Below are 19,205 nucleotides of genomic sequence, written 5' to 3' on the forward strand. Positions count from 1 at the left end.
AGCTCAACGAGATTTTGGGAAAGCAAGTTACCTCAACCGTGTTTGTTGTTGATTGTACACCACTGGTGAGCATTCTGTCCAGCGGGATCTCTTCTGATGTGATTTCCTGTCCTTTAGATGAAGGAATGGCCAAGAGAGTTGGCGTCGAGGTCGCTCGGGCCGGTAGGTCGTGGCTCGTTGCCTGACATCTCTTGTCCTGTAGGACGCATGTCTTTGCATGACCTCCTGTTGTTCTACCCGCAGGTCACGAAGCCTGTTGCAAGGATGCTGCAGAAGTTGAACGCACAGAAGATAACATTCCTCGTGTGTGGAGAAGCAGCAAGCTTGACGGTGATGAAGATGGTTGCCAACAATGTCTGTCGGGTGATGAGATTACGACTGTTGCGACGAGTTGCTAATACTTGTCTCCTCCTCCTCCTCTCCTCCTCTCCTTCTCTCCTCTCCTCCTCTCCTCTCATCCTCTCATCCTCCTCCTCCTCTCCTCCTCCTCCTCTTTTGTTTGCACATCCTTCTTTCCGTCACCGTCCTCCTTTCCCACTCCCGCGCTCGCTTTTCTGCCCCTCACGGTTTCAGGATTCCATCTCTGGAATCGTCTTTTTCCTCGAGGACGTTTTCATCGTGCCTGCACAGATCAAACAACAACTTGCAACTGCTCAAAGTTTGTTTCGGCATGATAATTTATCTTACTTGTGACTGGCCCCCTTCATCAGAAACATCGATCAAGTCTGCCGTTATCTCTCCTGTAAATCTCTTTGACTCAAATACCTGTTGTCTATGTGTTGGATTCTCGTTTTCTTGTTTCTTTCATTGTTCTTGCTCTATTTGATTGTTTCTTTGTGTTTCTCTTCTCCTGTTTGTGTTGTTTTTCCTCAGCGAAAATTCAAACATTTCACATGTGGACAATTCTCAGGACCTTGCCATATCACAACGAACTAGCGAATCGCTGCAAAGCTTCATGGACGGCGTGTCTTGCTATCAATCAAGTGATTTCCTTGACGTCGACTTGTCTTGGACTCATATCACAGCGCAGGCAAGCTGCCCGACTTGCTCGTCAGGTGTCTTGTACAGATGCAAGGCGCAGACCAGCCAGACATGGAGGAAGTTGAAGGAGGAAAGATAATCATTGTCGCCGAGGTTGAGTTCAAGATTGACAGTAGAACCAAACAGGCAAGCAAGCTTCCATGCATTGTCATCACATTACAGCATCGTTCTCTTGTCATTACATAACATCATCATCCACGCAGGTGGTTCAGGATGTCACCTACGTAAAAGAGCTCAACCTGGAAGATGAGAAAGCAGAGGAGAAAGAGGAAACTCCACAGGAGGAGCAGCAGCAGGAGCTTCTTGGAACTTACATGTCACCTATTGAAAACCTTGCGAGTTCAACCAACAACATCTCCCTTGACAACTCAAAAGAAAGTTCTCACAGGATTCATAGGTAATGCTGCCTGCCTGCCTGCCTACCTCTCTCCTCTCTTTCCCTACTTTCTCACGTGTTCTTTTGCTCTTCAAGAGCTGACTTACGAACTCCTCAGACTGCGTGGAGGAGACGTCGTCTCCGGCATGATGGGGGTCTTGGTGAGAAACATCCCTCTATCTTTCTCCCCCTCCTCCCTTCCTCCCTTCCGTGATCTCTACCCCTCTCCCTCCCCCTCCTTCTCTCGCTCCCTTCCCGCCCACCTCCAATCGTCTCCATCACCATCTTCATCTCCATCTTCATCTCCATCTTCATCTTCATCTCCATCTCCATCTTCATCTTCATCTTCATCTCCATCACCATCTTCATCTTCATCTCCATCACCATCTTCATCTTCATCTCCATCACCATCTTCATCTCCATCACCATCTTCATCTTCATCTCCATCTGCATCTGCATCTCCTTGCCTCTCCTTCTCTTCTTCTCCTCTTGACTTGTCAAACTATCAGCTGGGCAAGGAGACTGCGATGCCCAACAAGCTCTACAAGAATGTCATCGGAGACGCCTCAGGTAGACGCCAGCTTGGCCGAGGAGAGAGGGAGAGCTGAGAAACCTCTGCAGGGACCATCTCCATCATCTACTCTCAAGCTCTCCGACAGGCCGCAAACTTCCAGCGAGGAGGCACGTACCGACTGTCCGGGCAGGTTCAGGCAGCGCAGGGTCACTTCCTCCTCCTCCTGTCCTCATGCTCTCCAGCAAGGTCGAAGGTGCTGGAGGACAAGGTCGACGGCTACGCGGCCGCTGTCTCAGCCTCACACCCCAACGCCACCTCCTCCTTCACGCGCTACTTCGGCGTCCTCCTCCTGCGCGGCTCCAAGTGCGTCCTGGTGCGCAGCAAGGAGCAGCCGGCGAGATGGGAGGGGCTCAGGATACCCATGGAGAGGATGAAGGGGACGGAGACGATGGAGGAAGCGGCGGTCCGAGCCGTCTGCGAGCAGTGCGACTTGAGGGAGGAGGAGTTGAGGATATGCCGTGAGATGCCTCCTAGCGTCTTCTACCGCAGGGCCGAGGGAGGAGGGAAGGAGGTCGTCACGATCTTTACGGGGTTTGCGACGTTTCCTCCCCCTGAAGACGGAGCCATGGACGACGAGGTTTGAGCGGTCGGTGTAGGGAGGGAGGGGAGTGACGGGCATGCAGGAGGAGGAGGAGGACGAAGACGACCTGTACGACTGGTTCTCGTTCGAGAGCGCCTTCGCGCAGCTGAAAACGGAGGAAGAGAGAGAGGTCATGAAGAGCATTGCGCAGCAGCTTCAGCGGGCTCACGACGCCGGCATCCTCCATGTGGCTCCATGGCAGCGGGGAGGAGTGTTCGGTGCCAGATTCCTGAGGAGTCAACTCAACTTCGATCCGAGGAGCAGGCAGGACGCGGGGGGCGCGTTTCCCCTCTCCTCCACCTCCTCAGCTCCTTCCCTTCCCAACTTCAGCCTCAACCCTTCGAGCTCTCCAAACTTCTCTCTTGCTCCTGCAGTCGCAAAGAGCGGCAAAGGAGCATCTGCAGACCTTCTAGCCAGTGCCCTGAGCGGTGCTGCAGCGAGCGCAGGAGGAGGAGAAGGAGGAGGAGGGTCTAGGAAGAGGCTGCCGGTCACCCTGCTGTCCGGGTTCCTCGGGGCGGGCAAGACGACATTGCTGCAGCACATCCTCACGAACCAGCAGGGCATGCGAGTCGCCCTGCTAGTCAACGATCTCTCCGACGTCAACGTGGACGCGGCGCTAGTGGGAGCTCCGAGCTTCAGCGTGACGAGGCAGGAGGAGGACCTGGTCGAGCTCTCCAACGGCTGCATCTGCTGCGTCCTCCGCAACGACCTGCTGCGCGAGATCCGACGGATTGCGAGCTCGGGGCACTTTGACTACCTGCTGGTGGAGAGCACGGGGGCTGGTGACCCTGCGCACGTCGCCGACACGTTCAGCTTCGAGGACGACTCGGGCTTCAAGCTTGACACCGTCGCTCAGCTGGACACAATCGTGACCGTCTGCGATGGCAGCTCGCTGCTACGGGAGCTGAGAAACCCCGCGGACGTGAAGGGCCAGGCGGAGGCGCTGGGGAGGATGACCGTCGCGCAGCTCATGGCGCAGCAGGTGAGATTCAGCTGGGGTGAGAGGTGGGCGGTTCTGAGCTGAGCTGGCAGATTGAGTTTGCGGACGTGATTGTGCTGAACAAGATCGACCTGTTGGACGCTCCCTCGCTGGCGCTCGCGCATGCTCTCCTCAAGGAGCTCAATCCGGCTGCAGAGGTCTGTCCCAGCAAGAGGAGCGTGGTGGACTTGAACAAGATCCTCAACACCGGCAAGTACGAGAGGCGATCGAGCACAGCGTCCCTCCTCAGCAGGCATCAGGACCTTCCTCCTGCCTCAGGCGTCTGCACCCGCCCCGGGTGCGACAACCACGAGCACGGGCACGAGCACGAGCATGGTGGCATCGCCGGCCACAAGTCGGAGGCAGAGAGGATGGGAATAACGAGCTTCGTCTTCCGCCACAGGCGCCCCTTCCATCCGCAGCGGCTCTTCCTCCTTGCTCAGTCGTTCGAGTCTCGGTATTTACTCTTCTCCCTCCCCCCCTCCCCTTCTCCGCTCTGATGATCCCTACTGGGTTACTCTACTCATCCTGCTCCTCCTCCTCCCTCTATGACTGCTTCTCAGCGTCGGCAAGAGCGTGCTCCGCAGCAAGGGCTTTGTGTGGATTGCAACGAGGCCGGATGTGAGCGTTTGCTCTTGCTCCTGTTACGATTCTCACCTGTCCTCCAGCTCATGGGCCAGTGGAGTCAGGTTCCTCCCCAGCAGCATTGTGGGATCATGACTTGTGCTGCAGGCTGCATCCAACGTGGAGGTGCGAGCTGGGGAGCCCTGGTAACATCCGAACTGCTTCCTCCTCCTCGTCCTCCCTTGAGCTCCTCCTCCATTTCGTCTTTCTCTTCCTTCTAGCTGACGCAAGCCAGGTGGGCCATGGTGGATAAGAAGGAATGGCCCCAGGGGATGGAGCAGGAGGTTTTCAGCACGGGGGTGAGATCCTTCCTGCAGCAGCTCCTGACCTGATGTGCACTTGTAGCTGTGGGATGACAAGTACGGGGATCGACAGCAAGAGATAGTCATCATAGGCATCGACATGGACGATGAGCTTGTAAGGTCGCAGTTCGCAGAGTGCATACTTACAGGTACCCTGCTGCTGCTGCTGCTGCTGCTGCTGCTGCTGCATCGTTTCCCTTCCTCCAGCCCTCGAGTTTCTCCCTGCCTGATCGTCCCCTCCACATGACTCTCTTGGTGTGAAAACAGATGCCGAGATGGCCGAAGAATGTCCGGGAGTTGTCTGGCCAACCTTGAAGGATCCATGGCCGACCTGGGAAACTGAGGAAGAGTAAAATCGCTACTAGAGTCGAATTCTCCCTGCAAATCTTTACACCTCAAGTATGACACTCTACATTCCTGTTTGAAAACTCCTGATAGTCTACGTCTACATGAAGCCAAGTCATGCGAAACTGAATCTCTTTCCCATGTTGATCATTTTGCGACTGGCATTGTATACCGGCATGATTCACAGTTGTCGCAGAAGTGAAATATCATTGAGTTCACCACCCTTGCAAAGACCAGGGTAACATGAAAACATCAGAGTTTTCGAGTAACTTTTCGACCTGTATTGGAGACATAAAACTTCGCTACCCAACTTCCAGGTAGATTCGACCCGACCCTGTCGAGGATGGGAAAATTCCATCTTTATCGGGTTCTGTGCTTCTTTTGGGGGCTGGAATCGAATCCTGAAATCACAATTCAGCACCGCAATACAGCGTCCGAGTGGACAAATTTCACATAGCATGAGGTGACCAAAGGGACAAGGACTCACCATCTTCATCCTCTTCTACCTCCCCATACTCTCCGTCTCCGAACTCTTCCCCTCCGATGCCGAATGGAAACTGGCCCATTCCACTTCCATCATCGATCTGCACGCCAATTATCAGGGATCCGCAAAGAGACCCACATTTCTACTTACAAAATCTCCTCCTTCAACTCCCACATCCACCCCCTCCTCCTCCTCTTCCTCCTCCTCCTCCTCCTCCTCCTCCTCCTCATCTCCCCCTTCAAAGTTTTCTATGATTCCTGCAATCATATTGCCTTGATCGATACCGGCAGCCTTAAATGGCCCAAGTCAGAATGATACAATGGTGTTAGAGCAGAGATAGATGCCACGTGCAATAAATTCACCTCAATATCGTCAATTGCACCGGCGTCGAAGACTTCCTCTTCTCCCTCTTCCTCTTCTCCCTCAACTTCTTCCCCTTCCCCTTCATCTCCCTCCTCCTCTTCTCCCTCCTCGTCGTCTACAACTGTAAGCCAAGGAAACAAAGTTCACAGTAAGGACCGAAAGTCTAGCAGGAGTATTACCTCCAGCTTGAAAGGCAGCCGCGTCTACAACGAAAGCATTCCACTGAAATTCAGCAAGTCAGCCTTTCAAAACCTGATATCAATCGCGCCAACGTACATCTTCCATGTGTAAATCTTCTGCATCCTCCCGAGCCAAAACGATATCGCCGAGGATATCTGACACTGCTAACGAATGAGCACAGGGAACATCCCCACCTCACGCATGCCCCCACCTGTCCCAGCATCGGGCGGAGGCAGTTCATGATTGTTCGGGTCCAAAGTTGAAGTGTCCTGGGAGGTGAAAGAAGTGCGAGTTATTATCTCGCATCCGCCAAGCGCTTATACGCTTCAAATCTAACCATCTTATCATGGTCCAGACCCCACACGTCGACCCTCATTGCTCCATACTTGGCCAGCAACACAACAGGCCCTCCCAACTGCAAATCGCGTCATGAACTTGCGACGGCTGTTATTGGGTCGAACCACTTTTGAGATCCATTCCGTATCTTCTATGTCGGCCCATGTCTCCACTGCATTTCCATCGGTCTGACGACATCGTCAGACGCTGACAGGCGACAGCCCCTCGAGCGGGGAAACAGGAAATGAGGCACAACATATGTACCTTGAGTAAGACGACTTTCACGCCGTTGTCAGCCATGCCAGACTGCTTAATTCACGGCTTGTCCTGATTCAACTTATTTTGATCCTCTGTTCGGCACCCTCCTTCTGCTCAAGTCTCCTTTCCCCTTCTGCCCCTGCTGATGTTGTTCTTTGTCGTTGCAAGGATGGTGTGCCTTCTCCTTCCTGCTGCTCGCTTCCTCTCCCTCCTCTTCTCTCACCCCTGCCTCCTCTTCCTCTGTTCCTCGGATTCGCCTCCACCGTATTGAGGATTGATCCTCAATACGGAGTATTTGGAGGGGTGCAGAATTGATTGAGGGGGTGGGGGTACTACCTACCGTGTCAACCATGGTATGTTTCATTGGGAAAAGGGCTTACCGCTTTAAGAGTCGTCCCTGACGTGCATATCACGTGGGGGTGGGGGATGAAGAATTGGGGGTGGGGGTCCAACCCCGATCCTCAGCTTTTGTGTGGAAAGGCGGGAAAGAAAATCACTCTAAATATAGTTTTAAATTAAAACTTATAAAAGAATCAGTACCAGAAACCAACTTCTTCGTTCTGTACTGGATGTACAAAACCCTATACCTCAGGCCTAGAATATATAGTTGTTTTAAACTCGTTCTCCTCAATAAGTAAATATATTGGTACAACTTATTAATAATGACTAAGATTAAGTACCAATGAAGGTGATTGTGGTACAAACCGAGAGCATCAGACGCTTCATTTTGTACCAGGTCCGATCTCTTGTTTTTTCAGTACTTATCAGTCGCCTGAGTGATCGAGTCCGATCAGTCGGCTGCTGGGCCCGGGCCGGCCGCCCGGCGGAAGCGGAGCCGCTGAGCGGCCCGGCGGGCCCCCGGCGGACTCGCCGCCGCCTCAGTACTTTAGCGGCCGAGTCTCGGCTGAGCTCGCTCCGAGCGGCTCAGTTACGACGGTACTACGGTCGACTCACGCCCCGGCGGCCGCCGGGCCGAGTCAGGCCGCGGCGGCCGGCGGCGGCCGCGCCCTGAGGCCGGGCCCGGCCGCGTCACCGGGCCCCGATCCGATGATCCGACCGTACGGCGTCACGGCGTCCGACAGTGGCTCGGAGCCTCCCGACTCCGATCGGCGGCGGCACTGCGCCGGGCAGCCGCGCGGCCGCGCCGCGCGCCTGTTCAACTTGGCAAGGCTAAGTTGCTTGAACTCAGTTAGCCGGGCTCAGTGGTGACACCCGGTCACCGTGACTCCCGGGGCCTGGCCGGGCCGGGCGCCAAATCGGACTCGCAGGCTCAGTAAACTTTTACTCAATCCTTTACTCAAAGTTAAGTTAAAAACAGTACGAGGCACGCCGTTGTTTCGGAGTCAGGTGCAGGGGTAGGGGGGTAGGGTACTGCGGTCGTGTGCCGTGAGTTGTGAAAAATCCAAAAATCTTTTTCAGGTTGAGTAAGGGTAGGGTAGTAGAGGACCCCCCGGTGGTCGCGGGGGGCGGGGTACTGCCCTGATCATCGGACGGCGCCGCGGATACCGGGCCGCCGGAGGGGCCCAGTACCCGTAGTACCGTACTACCGGGGTGACCGTATCCCCCCAGGCTGAGTAGGCTAGTACCCCTAGAGGTGACCGGGGGGTCATCAACTTGCCTTGCAGGGTATCCGAAGTCCTTGTGATGGACCATCGGAGTCAGGGGGGGTGGGTCCTACTCGGGGTAGTAAAAGGCAGCGGGTGTAGTGGTGCTACTTTGACAGCTACTAGGGTAGGGTGGTCTTTCCGGGAAATGCATACGCTGAGGGGTGTCTTAGGGAGGTATTAGGAGCATAAGGGTAGGTCGAAATCTGAGGGTCAGTGGGGTACTGTATTTGGAAAGTAGGGTAGGTAGTGGAGTCGGTGGCATGTGGTGAAATACCCAGGAGGGGTGGGGTGGTAGCCGAGGGGCACCAGAAGAAGGAAAAAAGAAGTCATTGTGGGAGAGAAAAAAAGGAAAAAAAAGAAACACAGGGAGAGACAACGCTAGTAAAGGTCAAAGCCTTAGGCTCGTATCCAAGTTGTAGCTCCTCGTGTCAAGTGTAGGTTTTCTTTGCGCATTGAGTCAGTAGCAATTCAACATCACCGCAACCAGTGTTCTGTGACCTGCCGCACTGCGCGGCAGCCTACTGTTGACTTCGGCAACTTTCTGACAGTCCGCGACGAACACCACACATTTGAACAGGGGTTCCTAGTTGCTCCTCAAGCCAAACTCTGCTTTGATACCTCATCTTCCTGTGTACATGCCACTGCCCTTGCTGTTGTTTTTCCTTGCGATGATGGTTTCGAAGACTTGAATCTCTAGTTCAGCTCAGGAAGTAGATGCGCTATTTTGCAACGTGCATGTCTGAGAGCGGCCTAAGCGTTTAGTTGCCCACCGAAGGGTTGCAACTTAGAGAAGTTGCTCGGCGCCAGAGAGTGACAGCCTTTCAAATGCGTTGGATTAGACTGCAAGCTGACGGTGCTAAACAGGTTCTCGATGGCTCCGAATCACTTCAAGATCCAGTCTCGGATGCCCGACAAAAAGGGGCAGCTGAAGTACGTAAACTTTAGTGCTGTGAGCCTCCTGACAAATACTGCAGGAAATTCGGTAAAATCCTTGGGAGAACTGTCTCCAGATGGTACAAGATTGAATGGCAAGGACCGACGGCTGTTCTGTTGGCATACAAGACCGCAGCAATGACTGGTGCACCCAAGGTCATCTCCCTGGAGAATTGTTTCGTCAAGGCATGCCAAGAGAAAGACACGAAAGCGGCAGAAGCAGGATACTGTATTGAGCTTGAAGTGAAACTGGAGAATAGCAAGAAGATCCACCATTTCTTTGCCGATAGCGAGATAGATAGATCAGAATGGGTGCAAGCAATCAGGAAGTCGGCTGTGAATTCCTCAATTGACAACGGGTATGAAATCCATCGCAACGATAAGAACAGCAAGCTGGGCTCAGGGTCGTACTCTACTGTGTGGAAGTGTTATGACCGCGAATCGAGAAAGGTATTCATGCTCTACCATTCCCTGTCCGCGCGGTGTGATGGCACTGCAGACTTGGGCTCTCAAGGAAATGATGAAGTCGAACGTGAAGAAGGAGGAAGAGGAGTATTTGCGAGTGCGTCACTCTTTTGGTCACGTATTTTGTGCTCAACCGTTCTATTCTGCAGGAAGAGGTTAAAATCAGCACACTGGTAGGCTCTCACGACCACATCGTCTACATGAAGGAGTTCGTGGAGAACAAGGACAGGTGAGCAAGAACGTTTTTCGCGGTTGCGCTCACCATGGTTGACAGGTATTACATCGTCCTGGAATTTCTTTCTGGAGGTCAGGGAGCTTGTTTTGCTTTCACATGTACCAAGTTGATGACCGAACACGCAACAGGAGAGTTGTTTGACCGCATTGTGGACGCTGAGGGTGGACATTTCACTGAGAAGGATGCTGCTGGAATCATGTGCCAGGTGACTGACAGCAACGAGACATCACTAGGTGTCAATCTAACTCAAACCCTCCAGCTGATGGGAGCCCTCGCGTACTTGCACTCGAAGAAGATTGCCCACAGAGACTTGAAGCCTGAGAACTTTCTTCTGGTCGAGCACACTTCCATCCAATCGGCTGTGGTCAAGATAGCAGATTTCGGTTTCGCCTGCCATGCTGAGACCTCCAATGGGTTGCACGGACTGTGCGGTTCTCCCGGGTATGTGGCCCCTGAGATCCTCAAGGAGGAAGGAGGCTATGGGCTCCCGGTGGACATGTGGAGCATGGGCGTCATTCTCTACATCCTCCTTTCTGGAATCCCCCCTTTCGCAGGAGAGAGCGATGAAGAAAGCTTCGCGATGACGATCCGTGGGTACTATGACAACTCGGTAGATGATCGCTCGCTGCCCGTTGGATGTGCTAACGGTGGATCACAGTGCTTGAACGAGGTGTCAAGTGCAGGTCAAGACCTTGTTGCTAAGATGTTGACGTACAACCCCGCCAAGGTCCCTCCCTTCTCAAGCAGATCCCCGATGCACTGACTGTTTTTTCAGCGCATCACCGCCGCGGATTGCCTCAAGCATCCTTGGTTGACGGGCTCGGCCGGCGACAAGGTCCTGGCTGTACAGGAGAACCTTCGCTCCTGGCGCGCTCGCATGCGCTTCAAGAAGGCCATCATCGCCACCGTCGCCACCACCCGGTAGGGCATCGAGACAGTCGAGTGAGACGAGCTTCCCTCACTCTGCTCTGCAGCCTTCACGCCATTATGCGTCGTGCGGCTCAGCGACCCGATGCTAAGAGGGCAGAACCAGGTTGAGTTACTTTGCTGCTTCAAAGTTCTCCTGATGCCTGCTGCAGCTGCCGAGTTACCTAATTCTTCATAACGACTCCGTCATAAGGATTCTCCGCGTTATCGCATCGCAGGCGCAGAACGCGAAATCTTACGAGTACCCTTTCACAGACTTTGCAAGAAGATTTTGGGATGGCTCATGAAAAGTCGACACTTCCATGGTTGTAATAGATTTTGCCTTGTTTCTCTTGCTTTTGCCGTACTTCTGGACGCACCAGGAGAGAAGTAAAATCCAGTATCGCTGCCTGTTTCTGTCTCTGAATCTCCACCTCCACCATCCACCTGTCTTTGACCTTTTATTCTCACTTATCGCCTCCTCTTCCAATCGGCATTTCACCTTCAACTAACTTATCGCCTCCTCTTCTAATCGGCATTTCCCCTTCCACTAACTTACCGCCCCCTCTTCTAATCGGCATTTCCCCTTCCACTAACTTACCGCCTCCTCTTCTAATCGGCATTTCCCCTTCAACTAGCTCATCTCCTTCCTCCTGTCATGTTCATATGCTCTGCTCTTCTTTCTCCGACGATATCGACAACCTTGCACCCTGAACACCTTCCGCCATCACCAGTGCCCATCATGGCAAGGTATACAAATGCTATGCGCCATCAATTTAATTGGCTTGGTGTCGGAGTGGCCTAATGGACAAGGCGTCCGCCTCCGGAGCGGGAGATTCCGGGTTCGAGTCCCGGCTTCGATGCAGACCGACCAACTCCCCGGTCTGCAAACATTTTAGCCTCTAGGGGTCCTTTCCGCTTTTCCTCCGGGCCTTTGGTGGGTGGGTGGGTGGTCTGAAATATTTGTAACACCGTTACTCTTGTAACGTCAACGCAAATATTACCCTACCATGGAAACTCACGGTTTCAAGTACGGGTGGTTGAACAAACCGATTTGAATGACCACCCCCTCCAGTTCCGAGCCACTCATGAGATCGTGAACCATCCTACCCATCAAATTCCATCATTTCAGTGTCAAATGAACCGGTGTAATCCCTACCCCCACACTAAATCATCTCATATCGTTCCCGCCCTCCCATCGCTCTGCTCCCCTTGCCCTGCAGCGCCGTTTGCCTCTGCTTCTACTGCCCTTCCCCTCCTTACGGCTCCCGTCCACCTTCACAACTTTTTCTTCACCTGTGTACCCTCCCGTATCGTTGCTTTCTTAAGAAGTATGGCCAGCATGATTGAGGCCCAGGCCCAGGCTGCCTTAGAGCAGCACCTGACAAACGTGGCCAGTGCGATTGAGAGCACCCTCGATGAGCAGATCAAGAAACTTGATGATATGGATGAGGACGATCTAGATCGTCTCCGAGAAGTGCGCCTTCAGCAACTCAAGAAGCAGAACGAGCAGAAGGCTGAATGGAGACGCAAGGGTCATGGGAAGTATGAGGAACTTTCGGAAGAAAAGGAGTTCTTTGCAGCCTCCAAGGCGAGCGAGAACGTTATCTGCCACTTCTACAGGCCATCGACTCACCGCTGTGCAATTGTTGACAGGCATCTTGCTCAGATTGCCAACGATCACGTCGAAGCTCGGTTTGTGAGACTCAATGCAGAGAAATGTCCATTCCTTGTCGAAAAGCTCCGAATCGTTGTCCTCCCCACTATTGCTCTTATTAAGAACACCAAGACTTTAGATTACATCGTGGGATTTGATGATCTTGGGGGACAGGATGACTTTCCCACTTCTGTGCTTGAATGGCGAATTGCTTGTCAGGGCATTATCAAGGTCGACTACGACGTTCATGAAGGCCCACCTTCTGGTCTGAACCCCAAGGGAGGACGGAAGCTTGCTACCGCAAGGGCTGGCATATGGCAAAAGCATGACGAGAGCTCTGGAGAAGATGACGACTAACTCCAGGATTTCTATCTCTTTACTAAAAGAAGTACACCATGAAAAGTAAATACGGATGCTTACAAAGTGTCATGTAATTGTGGGTGAATGAGATAATGAAACATTTCGACTGATGATTCCTTCTGTTTGATTGTTCGTCTCTTCATATGATGATTGCAACACTACATATCAGTATTCTTATCTTTTATTACTATCGAACATGGATATAGTGCTATGTATCTGACAAGTGAATCTCGTGACAGGAGTTGCAGTCCTAAGTTACAAGTCGCACAAGAATATTGGAAGGGCGTAACGGCCAATATTCATTGCAACAACATTCACTTGCTGTCGTGTTGAAACTCGTTCTTGATTCTTCTCGCTGCTGTTGTGAGATTGTTCACCAGTTCCTCGGGGTTATCACCAGCAGCACCGAGACGCTTCTGAGCAGTCTCCTCCTCCATGAAAGGCACCATTGCCCACTGCAGCAGGAAGGCCTCGAGAACGTCCAAAGCGCTCCGGTACGCTTCGTAGACCTGCCCGTTGCCTTGCTCGCGATAGAGATCGCAGAAGTATGTGGTGAGTTGCAAGATTGTCCACTCCTCCTCCGCACCATCTTCAACCGAGACGACACACGGGAGAAGCACCAGATGTGGAAACGCTACGATAAGAGCAGCAGCACACCAAAATGATTCGCAGCATATAGCGTAGTGCAGTGCCCAAGCATTCCTGACGCACAAGCGCTCCTGCTTCATGGAAGAGCGATGCACTGTGATACTAAATTGACAAAGAGCAGGAAGCCCCGTTTCAGGAATCCAGCCTGCCATGAGGAGATATCTGACAAAAGCGAAATTTTTGCTCTGTACGCTTTTCATCAGCGTTATCTCTATCCTCTCCCTCCCGATTTCAATGTAGGATGCTGCTGTACCCTTGACCACAGGAACACCAATAGCGCAGTTATCTGGCAGATTTGAGTCTCCATCTTCCAAATCTGTTTCGATTGCTTGGCATTGAGAAGCTTCGTTGATAGTTTGGAGAGGTTCGATCTCTTGCTTCGGCTTTGCCGCCCACTCCGATTGGTCCAGGATAGATTTTCTTTTCTTCGGGGTTTGTTTTTCTCTGTTGTATCTAGGGCTTCGCCGAGCGGCAAGCATTTCCACAGTGTCTACAGATCTTTTCAGCCCGCTTTTTGCCATACAAAGCAATACTTTCGCAGAATGGAATAAGCGAATTAACAAGTATGAAACAGCTTTGGACGTGGGTTCACTTCTACAAGTTTAGATTGAGATGATCAACGATGAAACTGTCAAGTCTCGACCAGGAAGAGACAAACAAGCACGTTGCGAAGTAGAAGAGGAGCGAGGGGAGGTAGTTGCAGCACGCTAGAAGGTGGAGTGAGAGAAAACAGTGGGATGTCGGAATAAGAAGGACACAGAGTCAGGGGAAGGTATAGGGTGTGATCACGGGGACAGGGGTGGGGGTGGGGGTGGGGTAGACAAAACCTCAGTATAGAGGGGTCATATATACGAATTTGAGGTGGGTACTAGACGAGAGGTGGCGAGCACCCGGCGATTCCCAAGTGAAACCAGTCTGTATAGTAAAGAGTTAAGAATATACTTTTCGGCTTCCTCTAAGGGAGCTACAGAACTCGACTTACAGGCAGATACCAAAAAGTAGACCTTTCGAACTCATCAGAAAGTTCGAGATTCCATCTTGGAAATCAAGGGGGCAGACTGTCACGCGGACAAGGGGTCAGACCCTGTAAGGGAGCACGTGACTGATCATGCTGACGACCTCTTCGTTCATGCTCCTTCAATATCCTCGCATCTCGAGAAGGGTTTCAGCACGTGTCCTTGATGACGAAAATCTAGAGTCTCGTGGATGTCAGCAGATGATACCAAAAGACAATGTTTAACACCATGTTGCGAAAAGTTGGGCTATTGAGTCATTAAGCCAGTCGTATGTCAGCAAATAGTCGACCTTCACAACGAAACGATTCATGTTGGAATATTTAAGACCAGACAGCAAAAAAACGATTTGATGATTACCAACAACAATGTAGTTGGATTAAAACAATTGTTTAAAAGTCGAAATTGCAGGACTTGGTTACATTTATGCATTTTATAACTGTTTTCAGCACATTGTGGTACAGATTACAAGTCTTTTTATCACCTTCATTCTAGAATGTTTCAACCACCCCCTCGTTTGTCCTCTATGATTTTAGGGGTAGTGACCTCAATCCTAGTTGAGGAGGTGGGTACATCTGTTTCACTTTTCGTCTTTGCGTTCCCCTGGGTATTTCTTGAGAAAAAGGGGGGTAGTGGTCATTCCTGGGGGCTTTGTTCTTGCAAGGGGGTCCTGACCACGCCGCTGGCTGCCTTGAGTCGGCGGAGCCATGGAAGCTGTTTCAGCAGCAGGCATGCTGAGTAGACACAGACAGAGGAGAAGATGAGAGCATAGAGAGTTTGTGAAGCAAGGACTTGATGGGCAGACATCTCAATACCAACTCACACGTCTCGGATATTCTACAGTTGCCTGTTGTTACTGCTGCAGAGCGTTCTTCGATTGTTTGATTTGCAAGGGTTTGGGTCAAGTTGCAAAGGCTCAGCTCACAGTGCAGAATTTTAGTGATTGGGAATCGGATCGCGATCATAGTCTTTCCACGTTGACTCATTACCGAAGTGTTTCAACGTTTGCATCTGAAAACATGTCGGCATCTGACGGCCCAATTCTTTTGACAAGGCTATCCAAGCTTCCTGCAGCAGATCTCTACTTTTTCGAAGAGATTTATTGCTCCATGGGACAGCAGGAAGCAGCTAAATGGTTGAACTCCAGGCCTCGGCTACGAGGGTCCAATTCTGGTTCTTCATCGCCCCTCCATTCCAACCCGAGCAGCGCTTCGGTTAGCCGCGTGCAGTCATCGGATGGGATGCAGCGGAAGCTCTTTCAGACTACAGGTGTCAACAGGGAATGGAGCTCCTCATGGAAGGGACAACCCTCCAAGTTGACTTCGGAAACACAGATCACGGGAGATGACAAAGTTGTGCATGCGCACCACAAGACGGAGATGGACGCGGAATTTGCGCATGCAGCGTCGAGAGGAGGGAACCATGCGTGTCTGATCTACACCGATGCGGCACATCTCATACGAAACGATGAAGACCACCACTAGGCACTTGTTGTGATGATGTCTTTGAGGATCAGGAGTCCAGCTGAAGTGTAAATATCCTGTCACTTTGTTCTAGCACTGCGTGTTGAGTGTTTCATTCCGCTATGTTTCTCTTTTGTTGCTGCATGGCAATGCAGAAGCGAACAAGATTCTCAGCGCATGAATGGGATGCTATTCTTTTTTCTCAATATATTAATTTTTGTGGAGTGAATGAATGATTCGAATATTACCTCTTCCGGCCTCTTACCTGGTTGCCTTTTCGACAACCAAAACACTTCCCACATATTGGTGTACCGCTTTTCGTCTTACTCCTCTAGAATCTGCCTTTTAACAACACAATCCTTCCGTACTTGTAGGGATTATTTGTCGAACTGAATCGCGTTGCGCATGGTACGGATTTCCACCATGAGCGTTAATGAAGGGCTGAATGTTCATGAGACGCTCGTACTCGTAGTAGCCGAAGGGACCTGTTATAATGAATAAGCCTTCAAACGAAAGGACGGAAGCCATCCTATCGGTCAGGATGAAGCACGGATCATAACCTTTATTGGCATTCGAAACAATCTACTTGAACCGACAAAACAATCACGATGTGCAAGACGATTCAGACTAAGCAGCCTTCTCATAGAACAGGAGAGATTTCGAATCTTCTCACACGAAAAAAACTAATCAACAACGAATCATCGAATGTCTATTACCCGGTTGGAGCAGAGAGCTCAAAACACTATCATCAGCTGATATTGACCTGCAGCGTGTACAGCCACGTAAATTGAGCTCATTTTGGAGGGAGCGAGTAGTATCAAGTATGAGATCTACAACGGTCAAACTGATGCTCATGAAATCTCCCCTGGATCAATACTGTCCCATGGCCTTCTCGAGCAGAAGCGCAAGGAGGAAACCAACGTACACCTGCACATCGTACAGCAGATGAGGTCGAGAAGCAGAGCTGAACGAAGTTTTCTCACCTGGATGTCGACCCACCACACATGGTCATCTCCCTCTTCGTGTGCTGCCACCAGGAGCTCCTCACACACCATGTACAACAGAGCAGCGACTTTCAACGGACGAATCAGACAGGTAGAGAGGAGAGAATTCCAGGTTCACCCCCGAAAGCAGTGCAGGCGACCAGGGCCGGCTCGTTAGCTGAGAGCGCATGCGCGACAAGTCCTCCGATGCAGGCGCCGAACAGGAGGAAGAGGGGACCTAGGGCAAGCATGTGTCACTTCGACTGACAGCAGACACTCGACGGAGAGTGTCTTACCCAGTACAACTGCGATTCCAGCCTTCAACCGGGGATGACCAGCACAGGTCGTCTGTAGAGAGCAAGTTATCCCTGCATGGATGAAACTGGATTTCTGAGACAGGCTTCATACCGCAAACGTAAGCCCAAGAAATCCCATCTCCACGCACAAGGCAATGGCCATGAAGACTCCAGCACTGAAAACAACGATAGTCAGTCGTGACAGCACAGCCTGTACTTTTGACAGGAGGGCGGCTTGCCTGTTTCCTGTGATGAGAGAGATTCCAATCAACAAGCCGTCCATGATTGAATCCACATACACACACCTGACCATTGCATGTCATCAGGAGCAACAATCAGAAAGCACAGCTTACATTGCAAAAAGGTAGGGAAAGGGTCTCAATGTTTGGAGATTGTTCTCTGCAGTATATTTCCTTGCATCCCCTCTTGATGTCCCATCAGGGTTGAGATATGTTGACGAAGTCTCAGCTTGGATTTGGCTGGACGGGACAGCTGATGATTTCCCATCGAAGTTGTCAGGATTGGTGCTGGTGGGACCACTGGGAATCTCGTGTGGAGAGCGGCTATCTCCCTCCTGTTTGAGCTCGCCCTCCTGCTGGTTCGGCATGCCTGAACTTTGCTCGAAGTGCTCATACGCTATGAAAGACATGAGAGATGTCAGAAAATCATTGAATTACCTTGGCCAACCAGCGATCGAACATGTCGGCCGTGATGGGCGATTCCGTCCTGAGACATGCGCCTAAACGTCATCAGTCCCATGACAGACTTGGCTCGAGTGTAAGATACCCAGCGAGGTTCCCGTCCAATGAAGGTCTTGCATCCTGTCACACATCAGTCGTGGCGCTCTGTAATAGGCAGCAGCAAATATTCTGCTATACACATACGTGCGTGTTCTGTATCTTGATTGTCTCAGCTTCCCGAGGGAGTGTGCCATTGGTCTGTATCCGACAACATGTTCATTCAATGAATTTGGTTTGGAGTGGATTTGATCGACTTACGTTGACATCCTGTGACAATTCCGTCGAAACTTCCTCTGCATCCTCCTCGGGGGGCTGACACAAAGTCACGACAAAGATTGTTGATGGCAGGTCAGAGTTGAGTTGTTCTAGATCACCTCAAGGAATATGGAGAGTCCCAGCATGACACCAACTCCCAGCACAAACCCCACAACGAGACCGCCGATGCTCGCTGCCTTCTTCGCTGCTGCTAAGGGAGGCACCTGAAATAGATTGAGCTTCACAATACTAGCACACTTCAACTGTCAGACACTGACCAGCTCAGTCGCGATGGCACAAAAAACGATCCCTGCGGCGAGATGTTGGAGAGCATGTGCCATTACTTTTGGAGGAGGCCGAGGCAGCATGATTGTTAGCAGACTGCCGATGAACATGATCCCTGCTGGGATCAGAGCTAGGAGGACGCTCTGTCCTGCAACCTGGCGGGGGGTCCTCGTCAAAACCTTGTTGCATCCAGGTTGTTGTCACTTACCTGCCCAGGGCTGCTGTTTTCCATACTGTTAAGAGCATTGACCATGGTGACTCGAAAGCGCGGTGAAGACTGCAAGTGCTGATAGCAGATTGAACCTGAGGACAGCTATCAACAATTTAGCAAAATGATACGGTTTGTCGGTAGCTTCCTACGCATCTCTATCGTTCTAAGAATGCATAATCGATTCTGACTTGTATTCATAAACTCGTTTCTCCTGCTTATTGCTTGACCCTCCCCTGCTTAATCACTTCAAAGCTTAGCCCGCCAAATTCAACGAAACTGTACCACTCTCCTCCTCTGCGCTCCGCTACCGCCATCATCTGTCTGAGACTCGACATCTGCCTAGCTCCTACTCACATCTATCTGCCTCCTACTGTGAGCGCTTCCCTCCCTCCTCCCCACTTCGCTCCCTCCTCCCCACCGATTGCTAGCATGCCTGGCTTGAAATTTGTTTTTCTGACCGCCAAGGGGGAGCTTGGCTACAAGGGCAAGCTAGGGGATAACGGACTCAGAGTGCTACCAGGCTATGAGTTGCTGCAAACCTGAATCTCAAGCAGACTGGCAGCTCTTGACATGCCTCTCACCGTCGAGGAGTCTATACATATCTGGCGCATCCACCTGATGAGCGTTTAGTAGTCTTTTGAGCAGACTTGACACGACTGCTGCCCCTACTGCTCCCTCCCCAGAGTTTACTAGTGCACACACCCCT

The 19,205-nt window shown here is 51.6% G+C and overlaps 7 protein-coding genes and 1 non-coding gene across 8 annotated transcripts; 5 read left to right on the plus strand and 3 right to left on the minus strand.

The window, feature by feature from the left end:
* Nucleotides 1-3,049: 3,049 nt before the first annotated feature.
* On the plus strand, nucleotides 3,050-4,624 carry GUITHDRAFT_60450 (hypothetical protein; the record flags this gene model as incomplete). The annotated part of the gene is made up of 7 exons (XM_005840863.1): nucleotides 3,050-3,553; nucleotides 3,604-3,831; nucleotides 3,919-4,007; nucleotides 4,114-4,171; nucleotides 4,219-4,273; nucleotides 4,406-4,473; nucleotides 4,520-4,624. Coding segments are annotated over 7 exons (1,107 nt in total), but the record flags the coding sequence as incomplete, so codon positions are not given.
* Nucleotides 4,625-5,123: 499 nt separating this feature from the next.
* Nucleotides 5,124-6,484, minus strand: GUITHDRAFT_132379 (hypothetical protein; the record flags this gene model as incomplete). Its single annotated transcript, XM_005840864.1, has 10 exons — nucleotides 5,124-5,222; nucleotides 5,328-5,405; nucleotides 5,456-5,596; nucleotides 5,668-5,789; nucleotides 5,848-5,890; nucleotides 5,945-6,009; nucleotides 6,060-6,117; nucleotides 6,186-6,263; nucleotides 6,310-6,372; nucleotides 6,449-6,484. 10 exons carry the CDS (start codon nucleotides 6,482-6,484, stop codon nucleotides 5,124-5,126), a joined length of 783 nt encoding a protein of 260 aa, XP_005840921.1.
* A 2,279-nt stretch (nucleotides 6,485-8,763) lies between these two features.
* On the plus strand, nucleotides 8,764-10,720 carry GUITHDRAFT_100192 (hypothetical protein; the record flags this gene model as incomplete). Its single annotated transcript, XM_005840865.1, has 11 exons — nucleotides 8,764-8,780; nucleotides 8,914-8,979; nucleotides 9,024-9,432; nucleotides 9,482-9,544; nucleotides 9,597-9,676; nucleotides 9,722-9,753; nucleotides 9,811-9,887; nucleotides 9,942-10,292; nucleotides 10,341-10,409; nucleotides 10,458-10,603; nucleotides 10,657-10,720. The coding sequence occupies 11 exons, from the start codon at nucleotides 8,764-8,766 to the stop codon at nucleotides 10,718-10,720; spliced, it is 1,374 nt and encodes a 457-aa protein (XP_005840922.1).
* A 658-nt stretch (nucleotides 10,721-11,378) lies between these two features.
* GUITHDRAFT_t12 lies at nucleotides 11,379-11,451 on the plus strand. The gene has a single exon. It is a non-coding gene; the product is annotated as a tRNA-Arg (tRNA).
* A 369-nt stretch (nucleotides 11,452-11,820) lies between these two features.
* Nucleotides 11,821-12,665, plus strand: GUITHDRAFT_150099 (hypothetical protein). Its single transcript, XM_005840866.1, has one exon. The coding sequence runs from the start codon at nucleotides 11,922-11,924 to the stop codon at nucleotides 12,600-12,602; it is 681 nt and encodes a 226-aa protein (XP_005840923.1). The 5' UTR covers nucleotides 11,821-11,921; the 3' UTR covers nucleotides 12,603-12,665.
* A 254-nt stretch (nucleotides 12,666-12,919) lies between these two features.
* Nucleotides 12,920-13,774, minus strand: GUITHDRAFT_100194 (hypothetical protein; the record flags this gene model as incomplete). The annotated part of the gene is made up of 1 exon (XM_005840867.1): nucleotides 12,920-13,774. The coding sequence occupies one exon, from the start codon at nucleotides 13,772-13,774 to the stop codon at nucleotides 12,920-12,922; it is 855 nt and encodes a 284-aa protein (XP_005840924.1).
* A 1,295-nt stretch (nucleotides 13,775-15,069) lies between these two features.
* Nucleotides 15,070-15,975, plus strand: GUITHDRAFT_150100 (hypothetical protein). The gene has a single exon (XM_005840868.1). The coding sequence runs from the start codon at nucleotides 15,286-15,288 to the stop codon at nucleotides 15,748-15,750; it is 465 nt and encodes a 154-aa protein (XP_005840925.1). The 5' UTR covers nucleotides 15,070-15,285; the 3' UTR covers nucleotides 15,751-15,975.
* Nucleotides 15,976-16,599: 624 nt separating this feature from the next.
* On the minus strand, nucleotides 16,600-18,593 carry GUITHDRAFT_160751 (hypothetical protein; the record flags this gene model as incomplete). The annotated part of the gene is made up of 13 exons (XM_005840869.1): nucleotides 18,497-18,593; nucleotides 18,282-18,443; nucleotides 18,123-18,227; nucleotides 18,007-18,060; nucleotides 17,893-17,946; nucleotides 17,795-17,829; nucleotides 17,686-17,747; nucleotides 17,362-17,644; nucleotides 17,121-17,313; nucleotides 17,009-17,060; nucleotides 16,852-16,950; nucleotides 16,713-16,801; nucleotides 16,600-16,656 (listed from the first exon to the last, which is right to left on the minus strand). The coding sequence occupies exons 1-13, from the start codon at nucleotides 18,539-18,541 to the stop codon at nucleotides 16,600-16,602; spliced, it is 1,290 nt and encodes a 429-aa protein (XP_005840926.1). The 5' UTR covers nucleotides 18,542-18,593.
* Between the last annotated feature and the right edge of the window lie 612 nt (nucleotides 18,594-19,205).

Source organism: Guillardia theta (genome assembly GCF_000315625.1).
Source record: "Guillardia theta CCMP2712 unplaced genomic scaffold GUITHscaffold_4, whole genome shotgun sequence".
In the NCBI taxonomy this organism is placed as follows: domain Eukaryota; class Cryptophyceae; order Pyrenomonadales; family Geminigeraceae; genus Guillardia; species Guillardia theta.

Bases quoted from the DNA above. Each gene is read 5' to 3' on its own strand.
- GUITHDRAFT_150099 (XM_005840866.1), top strand. From the start codon at position 11,922: ATGGCCAGCATGATTGAGGCCCAGGCCCAGGCTGCCTTAGAGCAGCAC.
- GUITHDRAFT_150100 (XM_005840868.1), top strand. From the start codon at position 15,286: ATGTCGGCATCTGACGGCCCAATTCTTTTGACAAGGCTATCCAAGCTT.